Source organism: Oncorhynchus mykiss, chromosome 22, assembly GCF_057628025.1.
Source record: "Oncorhynchus mykiss isolate SJ-2025 chromosome 22, ASM5762802v1, whole genome shotgun sequence".
Taxonomy (NCBI): Eukaryota; Metazoa; Chordata; class Actinopteri; order Salmoniformes; family Salmonidae; genus Oncorhynchus; species Oncorhynchus mykiss.
This window is the reverse complement of record NC_143043.1, coordinates 6,175,259-6,185,651: the sequence shown is the minus strand read 5'-3', so window position 1 is coordinate 6,185,651 and position 10,393 is coordinate 6,175,259. Positions and strand designations below refer to the sequence as shown.

Below are 10,393 nucleotides of genomic sequence, written 5' to 3'. Positions count from 1 at the left end.
CATAAATTAAGTATATTTCACAAGGATTTGATGAGGTACCACGTTTTATTGAATTTATAAAGGCGAACACATTGTTTAACCGGTGCGGGACAATGACATTGCAAATATATGGCTTCTCAATGCATTCAGAATGTGTGACAATCTATCTTATATGTGCTACACAACTGTAAAAGTCCCCCATCGTCAGTCTCCTCTTATTACCAAGATTTAAGTCTAGATAATCAAAGTCAGCTTGATACCACCAACAGCCTCGTCTCAGACTGACAGGAAAATAGCCATGAAAATGATTTCCCTTATTACCCAACTAGAAAAACACTTAGGTGATCCAAAATGAATAATAATGCAGATACCCTTTACATGTCAAAAATAATAGTAGGAGAGAGCGATTTATTCTGTCTACACTTTGGCTGTGCTGCTGTTCGCCTCAATGCTGACAGACAAAAAACATGTCTGCGAAGAATTAAAGACTTTCATGTTGCTGAGAGCCTATATGACATAAGATTCTGCATCCAAGACTTTACCAATCCCAAACTTGACAACATAACTCTTCATTCCCTTTATTGTCATAAAATTGCTTTAGTATGCATTCCCAGTTCTTGGAGATTTTTCAATAGTGTAACAAAATATCGAAGTCTGTATAACTTCAAAGAAAATTGGAGAGGCATGAGGGAAGTGTGGTTTAGTAACGCAATCTTGAGGAGCATTTCGGACATAGCAAGACATGACACAAATGACTCCAAACTGCAAAGCAAATATTTATGGGATCATTCCAGCGATATCACATCTCACTCAGAATGTGGGCTTCACAGCTAAACAACAAGAAGTATAAAACAATACTATTTTCCTCACAATTGTACTTTTAGAGGAAATAAAAGTAATATACAGTGCATTCGGAAAGTGTTCAGACTCCTTCCCTTTTTCCATTTTTTTTTAAAGTTACAGCCTTATTCTAAAAATGATTAAATAAAAGCAATTCCTTATCAATCTACACACAATACCCATAATGACAAAGCGAAAACAGACTTTTAGAAATGTTTGCACATGTATTAAAAATAAAGACAGAAATACCTTATTTACATAAGTATTCAGACCCTTTGTTATGAGACTCGAAATTGAGCTCAGGTGCATCCTGTTTCCATTGATCATCCTTGAGATGTTTCTACAACTTGTTTGGAGTCGAACTGTGGTAAATTCAATTGATTGGACATGGTTTGGAAAGGCACACACCTGTTTATATAAGGTCCCACAGTTGACAGTGCATTTCAGAGCAAAAACTAAGCCATGAGGTTGAAGGAACTGTCGTAGAGCTCAGAGACAGGATTGTGCTGAGGCATAGATCTGGGGAAGGATACCAAAACATTTCTGCAGCATTGAAGGTCCCCAAGAACACAGTGGCCTCTATCATTCTTAAAAATGTAAGAAGTTTGGAAGCACCAAGACTCTTCCTAGAGCTGGCCGCCCGGCCAAACTGAGCGATCAGGGGAGTAGACCTTGGTCAGCGAGGTGAACCCGATGTTAGCTCTGATAGAGCTCCAGAGTTCCTCTCTGGAGATGGGAGTATCTTCCAGAAGAACACCCATCTCTGCAGCACTCTACCATTTAGGCCTTTATGGTAGAGTGGCCAGACGGAAGCCACTCCTCAGTAAAAATACATGACAGCCCGGTTTGGAGTTTTCCAAAAGGCACCTAAAGGACTCTCAGACCATGAGAAACAAGATTGTCTGGTCTGATGAACCTATATTGAACTCTTTGGCCTGAATACCAAGTGTCAAGTCTGGAGGAAAACTAGCACCATCCCTACGGTGAAGCATGGTGGTGGCAGCATCATGTTGTGGGGATGTTTTTCAGTGAAAGGGACTGGGAGACTAGTCAGGATCGAGGGAAAGATGAACAGAGAAAAGTACAGAGAGATCCTTGATGAAAACCTGCTCCAGAGCGCTCAAGACCTCAGACTGGGGTGAAGGTTCACCTTCCAACAGGACAGTGACTCTAAGCACACAGCCAAGAAAACATAGGAGTGGCTTCAGGACAAGTCTCTGAATGTTCTTGAGTGGCCCAGCCAGAGTCCGTACTTGAACCTGATCGAACATCTCTGGAGAGACCTGAAAATAGCTGTTCACTGACTCTCCCCATCCAACCTGACAGAACTTGAGAGGATCTGCAGAGAAGAATGGGAGAAACTCCCCAAATACAGACGTGCCAAGCTTATAGCGTCATACCAAAGAAGACTTGAGGCTGTAATCGCTGCCAAAGGTGTTTCAGCAAAGTACTGAGTAAAGAGTCTGAATATTTTGAATCAATTTGAAAAAATATATAAAAACCTGTTTTTGCTTTGTCATTATGGGGTATTATGTGTAGATTGATGAAGGGAAAAAACTATTTAGTCAACATCAGTATAAGGCTGCAATGTAACAAAATGTTGAAAAAGGTCAAGGGGTCTGAATACTTTCCCGAATGCACTGTATAGTGTAGCTAGTTAGCTACCCAGCTAGCCAGCTAACAATATTTATGCCCAACTTGCTAAGAAATAACAAACTAGCTGTTTGCAGATGTAAGAAAGACAAAGTAACGATTTTTGTGTTATTATAGAACGCTAGAGGATTTATATTAGAAGCAAAGTGAAAACAACATAGGTGTCTGCATTGATCATGCAGACTGAACGCAAGTGACAGGGCTAGGTCTGTGTGGAAAGCGGCATGGAGAGAGAGAGATCGGAGAGAGATGACTCAGGTAGCGAAGTAAACTATAAAAATGGAAATTAAACATGGCCTAACACATTTAACAAACCAAACGTTCAAATAAAGTGCCTTGCGAAAGTATTCGGCCCCCTTGAACTTTGCGAACTTTTGCCACATTTCAGGCTTCAAACATAAAGATATAAAACTGTATCTTTTTGTGAAGAATCAACAACAAGTGGGACACAATCATGAAGTGGAACGACATTTATTGGATATTTAAAACTTTTTTAACAAATCAAAAACTGAACAATTGGGCGTGCAAAATTATTCAGCCCCTTTACTTTCAGTGCAGCAAACTCTCTCCAGAAGTTCAGTGATGATCTCTGAATGATCCAATGTTGACCTAAATGACTAATGATGATAAATACAATCCACCTGTGTGTAATCAAGTCTCCATATAAATGCACCTGCACTGTGATAGTCTCAGAGGTCCGTTAAAAGCATAGAGAGCATCATGAAGAACAAGGAACACACCAGGCAGGTCCGAGATACTGTTGTGAAGAAGTTTAAAGCCGGATTTGGATACAAAAAGATTTCCCAAGCTTTAAACATCCCAAGGAGCGATAATATTGAAATGGAAGGAGTATCAGACCACTGCAAATCTACCAAGACCTTTAGTGCCTTGCTTGCAAACAGGATGCATGTTTTGGAATATTTGTATTCCGTACAGGATTTCTTCTTTTCACTCTGTCAATTAGGTTAGTATTGTGGAGTAACTACAATGTTGTTGATCTCTCCTCAGTTTTCTCTTATCACAACCATTTTAAACTTGCAAAGGTTTTAAAGTCACCATTGGCCTAATGGTGAAATCCCTTAGCGGATTCTGTCCTCTCTGGCAACTGAGTTAGGAATGACGCATGGGCGCATTGTCATGCTGAAACAAGAAAGGCCTTCCCCAAACTGTTGCCACAAAGTTGGAAGCACAGAATCGTCTAGAATGTTATTGTATGCTGTTGCGTTAAGATTTCTCTTTACTGGAACTAAGGGGCTTAGCCCAAACCATTAAAAACAGCCCCAGACCATTAATCCTCCTCTACCAAATTTACAGTTGGCACTATGCATTGGGGCAGGTAGCGTTCTCCTGGCATCCGCCAAACCCAGATTAGTCCCTCAGACTACCAGTTGGTGAAGCGTGATTCATCACTCCAGAGAACGCGTTTCCACCCCTCCATAGTCTAATGGCGGGAAGTTATACACCACTCCAGCTGATGCTTGGCATTGCGTATGGTGATCCTCGGCCATGGAAACCTATTTCAAGAAGCCTTGCTTCTATAGGCAGTTTGGAACTCTGTAGTGTGTGTTGCAACCTAGGACAGACTATTTTTTACATGCTTCAGCACTCAGCAGTCCTGTTCTGTGAGCTTGTGTCCTACCACTTCACGGTTGAGCCTTTGTTGCTCATAGATGTTTCCACTTCACAATAGCAGCACTTACGGTTGACCATGGCAGCTCTAGCAGCGCAGAAATCTGATTAACTGACTTGTTGGAGAGGTGGCATCCTATGACGAAAGTCATTGCGCTCTTCAGTATGGGCCATTCTACTGCCAATGTTTGTCTATGAAGATTGCATGGTGGTGTGCTCAATTTTATACACCTGTAAGCAATGGGTGTGGCTGAAACAGCCAAATCCACAAATTGTAAGGGTTGTCCACATACTTTTGGCCATGTAGTGTACCTTAAAGTTAAAGCTGACAGTCTGCACTTTAACCTCAGTCATTTCAAATCCCAAAAATGTGTCACTGTCCCAATACTTTTGGAGATCACTGTATGGCAATGATGCCTCATTTTGAGTAATAAAATGTGAATACGACTTTGTAACAATGTTTCATTTCAAAATATGGATTATAACACGTTGCTTCCTAAACCTGCTGCCTGCTCAAAATGCTTTATCAACAGAGCAGCTTCGCACCTAAATTGTGCATTATAATGCCAGTAGTATGCATAGCCCATGAGGCATTAAAATGTACCTATTATGAAGAGGATATTCATAGAAATTTCAAGATAAGTGTACTGCTAGCCATAAAGTAGTGGTCATCCTTTTTTTCCAAACAGACATCTTTATTGGATAGTTTTATTTAAATATTTTTCCAAATCTCTTCATGAAAACAAACAAAAAACAGAAGGAAGGTGTCTATTACAGCTAACAAGAATCTGATTTCACTTCCTTCCAATCTCAGTTCAGGCATCAGCTGAATCCAACAGTTCACAATTTGGTAGAAAACCGTGCAAACAGTGTAGAAACATTGAGACTTTCAACAGCATCAAACTCAGCACCTGCAACGTTATTTTGCCTTCTTTTCGCCGTGGTAAATTATGATGAATATCAAAGTTATGTTCTTCTTGGCTCAAGTGTGAAATACTGCTTAATAATAGATGTCTCGAGTCACCTTATGTTTCCTACCACAAATAGCTGCAGTCTATGACATCTAGAAACAGGATTATGTAAGAATTGTCGTAAGTCACATTATACAAGAGAATTGACAAAGCATATTGTTGACAACCTAAACATTCTCCTCTCCGTCTCCTATCACACTTAAATGCTGAAACACACACACGCACACAAATTATTTGGTTTACAGATTCTACATCCAACACTGAAAATACATTTAGAATTTCTTAAATACAATTGTCACTACTTTGTATATTTTCTTTGTGATAAAATCTATAGACTTTCTTTTAAAAATACCAGTCAAATGGAATCACAAAAACAGCATATCAAATATGATCTCTGTGGATGTGGAGGTATTCCCTCGCAGGCAGGTAGTAGACAGACACATAGGGACGGTTTCCCGGACAGTTTCGTCTTAATTCTGGACTATAAAGCTTCTCTATTAACCAAGCTTCTTAGTCCAGGACAAAGCTTCATCTGTGTCCGGGAAACCGCCATGTGCTGCCTCAGGAACACTTCTCATAAAAACAATGACATGTCTTAATTCTTGCAAGGCTTCCGGCCCAGACGGCATCCCTAGACGCGTCCTTAGATCATGCGCAGACCAGCTGACATACTCAATCTCTCCCTATCCCAGTCTGCTGTCGCCACTTGCTTCAAGATGTCCACCATTGTTCCTGTAGCCAAGAAAGCAAAGGTAACTGAACTAAAATGACTATTGCCCCGTAGCACTCACTTCTGTCATCATGAAGTGCTTTGAGAGGCTAGCTAAGGATCACATCACCTCCACCCTACCTGACAACCTAGACCCATTTAAATTTGCTTACCGCCCCAATAGATCCACAGACAATGCAATCGCCATCGCACTGCTCTGTCCCATCATGACAATAGGAATACCTATGTAAGAATGCTGTTCATTGACTATAGCTCAGCTTTCAACTCCATAGTACCCTCCAAGCTCATCATTAAGCTTGAGACCCTGGGCATGAACACCGCCCTGTGCAACTGGGTCCTGGACTTCCTGACGGGGCAACCCCAGGTGGTGAAGGTAAGAAACAACACCTCTATTTTGTTGATCCTCAATACTGGGGCCCCACAAGGATGCGTGCTCAGCCCACTCCTGTACTCCCTATTCACCCATGACTGCGTGGCCACACACGCCTCCAACTCAATCATCAAGTTTGCATCAGGCATAACAGTAGTAGGCTTGATTACCAACAATGACGAGACAGCCTACAGGGAGGTGGTGAGGGCCCTGGGAGATTGGTGCCAGGAAAATAACCTCTCCCTCCACGTCAACAAAACAAAGGAGCTGATTGTGTACTTCAGGAAACAGCAGAGGCAGCACAAGCCTATCCACATCAATGGAACCGCAGTGGAGAAGGTGGAAGCTTCAAGTTCCTCGGCGTACACATCACTGACAAACTGAAATGGTCCACCCACACAGACAGTGTGATGAAGGCGCAACAGCGCCTCTACAACCTCAGGAGGCTGAATAAACTTGTCTTGGACCCTAAAACCCTCACAAACTTTTACAGATGCACAATTGTGAGCATCCTGTCGGGCTGTATACCCGCCTGGTACGGCAACTGCCCCGCCAGCAACCGCAGGGCTCTGCAGAGGGTAGTGCTGTCTGCCCAAAGCATCACCAGGGGAAAACTACCTGCCCTCCAGGACACCTACAGCACCTCAATATCACAGGAAGGCCAAAAAGATAATCAAGGACATCAACCATCTGAGCCACGGCCTGTTCACCCCGCTATCATCCAGAAGGCGAGGTCAGGTGCATCAAAGCAGCTGGGACAGGGAGACTGAAAAACAGCTTCAAGCTCAAGGCCATTAGACTGTTAAACTAGCCAGCTTCCACCCGGTTACTCAACCCTGCACCTTAGAGGCTGCTACCCTATATACATAGACTTGGAATCACTAGCCACTTTAATATTGGAACACTAGTCACTTTAATAATGTTTACATACTGCTTTACTCATCTCATATGCATTAACTGTATTCTATTCTACTGTATTTTAGTCAATCTAATATTTATATATTTCTTAATTACATTACTTTACTTTTAGATTTGTGTGTATTGTTGTCATGAGACATTAAGGGTTAAATAAACATAATGAATGGAGGTAATTCTTTCAATCTCTTTACTTAGACATGGCTTTGAGTAAAGCCAGTGTGCAGATGACTCAACAATATACATGTCAGCTACTACAACGACTGAAATGACTGCAACACTTAAAGAGCTGCAGTTGGTTTGAGAATGGGTGGCAAGGGATAAGTTAGTCCTACATATTTCAAAAACTAAAAGCATTGTATTTGGGACAAATCATTCACCAAGCCCTAAACCTCAACTACATCTCGTAATGAATAATGTGAAAATTGAGCAATTTGAGGTGACTAAACTGCTTGGAGTAACCCTGGATGGTAAACTGTCATGGTCAAACCATACTGACACAACAGTAGCTAAGACGGGGAGAAGTCTGTCTATCATAAAGTGCTGGGCAGCTTTATTAACAGCACTATCAAAGAGGCAGGTCCTACAGGCTCTAGTCTTGTCGCACCTGGACTACAGTTCAGTCGTGTGGTCAGGTGCCACAAAGAGGGACTTAGGAAAATTGCAATTGGCTCAGAACAGGGCAGCACGGCTGGCCCTTGAATGTACACAGAGAGCTAACATTAAATATATTCATGTCAATCTCTTCAGGCTCAGAGTGGAGAAGAGGATGACTTCATCACTACTTGTATTTGTGAGTGGTATTGCCACCAGAGGTCACTTCACAGTCCCCAAGTCCAGAACAGACTGTGAGAGGTGCACAGTACTACATAGAGTAACACCCTGATCTGGTTCACCTGTCCTTCTGATTGTCTCCACCCCCTCCAGGTGTCGCTTATTATCCCCAGTGTATTTATCCCTGTGTTTTCTGTCTCTCTGTGCCAGTTCGTCTTGTTTACCAAGCCAAAATGCATTTTTCCTTGCTGTTATTTTTCCCAGTCTGTTTGCTTCTAGTCCTCCTGGTTTCGACCCTTGCCTGTCCTGACTCCGAACCCGCCTGCCTGACCACTCTGCCTGTTCTGACTACCAGCCTTGTCACGACTTCCACCGAAGTTGGCTCCCCTGTTCGGGCGGTGCTCCGCGGTTGTCGTCACTGTCCTACTAGCCGCTACCGATCCCTTTTTCGTTTGTCGGTTGGTTTTGTCTTATTAGTTTCACCTGTGTGTATTTTGGTTTAATTAGCTTCCCTATATGTAGTAGTTTGACCTGCCCTTTTGTGCGGGATTGTTTTTTGTTACTCTGTTGGTTTTGGTTTCATGTTTGTATTCTCCGGACTGTTTGGTCCTGTGTTTGGGCTGGTCTGTTTTATGCGCCCTGTATGTTGGCGTTACCGTTTTTTGCCGGAGAATAAATGACAATTTACCGAACCCTGCTCTCTGCGCCTGATTCCAACCCACCACTCCTAGTAGGCTGTGACAAGCCTGCCTATCCCCTTGTACTGTCTCGGACCTGGTTTCTGACCCCTGCCTGGCCTGACCTCGAGACTGCCTATCGTCTGGTACTGTTTGGACTCTCGCCTGTCCCCGACCTGCCTATGCCTTCTCCCTTTGTCATAATAAATATCGGGGCTCTACCATCTTCCTCCTGTGTCTGCATTTGGGTCTCGCCTTGTGCCCTTATACATACATACATGGAACTTTATTCCACATCAGGGGTAACGGATGTAGGCTTGCGTGTGATGCAAGCAGTAGAATCAGATTTAAAAAGATAGAAATACACCTTATGGAATTAGCGGGGACTGTGAAGCAACACCCACATAGGCACAGACACATACACACTATACATACATGTACACATGGATTTTGTGTTGTAGATATGTGGTAGTGGAGTAGGGGCCTGAGGGCACACACTTAGTGTGTTGTGAAACCTGTTATAAATGTATTCTATTTTTTTTTTAATGTATAACGGCCTTCATTTTTCCGGACCCCAGGAAGAGTAGCTGCTTAATGGGGATCCATAATAAATGCAAATACAAATGACTGTGCTATTGTACCCAGGGGTGACACAACATGGGAATAACACACACGCAAGAAACAAACAACTTCCTTTAGCTTCAGTCCCGTCATGCTTGACAAAACACAATCTAATCGCGTCCAGAGAAAATTCTCTGTGATGTACAGAATACAACAAAGGAGAACAAGATGAAAAGGTTTACATTATGTATTGGGAATGATTGATCTTTGTTACTCTCCTACCCCAATCATGGGTGACCCAATCTTCAAATCCTTTTGAAATTATTTGCGCAAAGGTTTGACCCAGAATCGTTGTAAAGTTTAAATGATTTCAACGGGCGAGTGCAGCTCCATCAACCCCAAAGCCTTGTGCATGCATGCCGTTTAGTAACACACAAGCCTACAATCTGGCAGCCCAATAGAGAGCAATAGTAATGTCGTCTTTTTATAGGCACTAATAACTCCGCCATGGCTCGTTGGTCAAAGCCTATGGGGAAGTTGTTTTTTTTTCATAAACGGAAAACAAAAAAATCTGTGGTAAACAGGGGTTCTTATTCGTTTTGTTCTATGAGATCATCTTCATCAGCTCACGTTACTTTTTGTGAATTTTGAAGCATTTATATAATCAAAACCAGCACATGAAGGCTTCATAATTCATAGGCGTAAATATTGTGAAAGGCTTATCAGAGCAGACAAACTGGACTACTCGTCTGGGCTCTTTTCCGAGCTCGTTTCCATGGCGACGGCCTCGTAGCAGCGGTCCGCCGTCGCGTGATCTGGCGAGCGGTTCATGGGAAGCTCATAACCTTTCATCGCAGAGCTCACGCGCTTGCGATTGTGAGCGCCTGGCTGGTAGAGCTGCATGGCAGGCCGGTCCTGTATGGAGCGAAAGAGGCAGAAACACAGGAGAGAGATCTCGGTTACAATAACAGCACAAACTCACTGTTAACACAAAATGGGTGCTAAACTATACTATAATTTACTGGACACAGATTGACAAGTCCTGGACTAAAAAGCAATCTCAATGGAGATTCTACATTGCGCTTTCTTTTAATTCCAGAGGCCATATCCTCAAAGCATCTCAGAGTAGAAAATTGGTCTTGAGTCAGTGGTTCCTGCGCCACATTCACAAGCTTTGGGGTTGTAAGAATGTTTTGATGTTTCTATTCAGCACATTTATTGAATATGAAATACAGAAATATCTCATTTACATAAGTATTCAACACCTCTGATACAATACTTTGTAGAATCACCG

The 10,393-nt window shown here is 42.5% G+C and overlaps 1 protein-coding gene across 3 annotated transcripts in view; it reads right to left on the bottom strand.

Moving 5' to 3' along the window:
* Positions 1–4,775: 4,775 nt before the first annotated feature.
* The window catches only part of upf3a (UPF3A regulator of nonsense mediated mRNA decay), a 36,192-nt gene continuing 30,574 nt past the window's right edge, over positions 4,776–10,393 (bottom strand). For all 3 annotated transcript variants that reach the window (XM_021578645.3, XM_021578642.3, XM_021578643.3), the window contains exon 12: positions 4,776–10,014. In XM_021578645.3, coding sequence (XP_021434320.3) covers positions 9,938–10,014 — 77 coding nt within the window. In that variant the 3' untranslated portion in view covers positions 4,776–9,937. The remainder of the gene's footprint in view (positions 10,015–10,393) is intronic.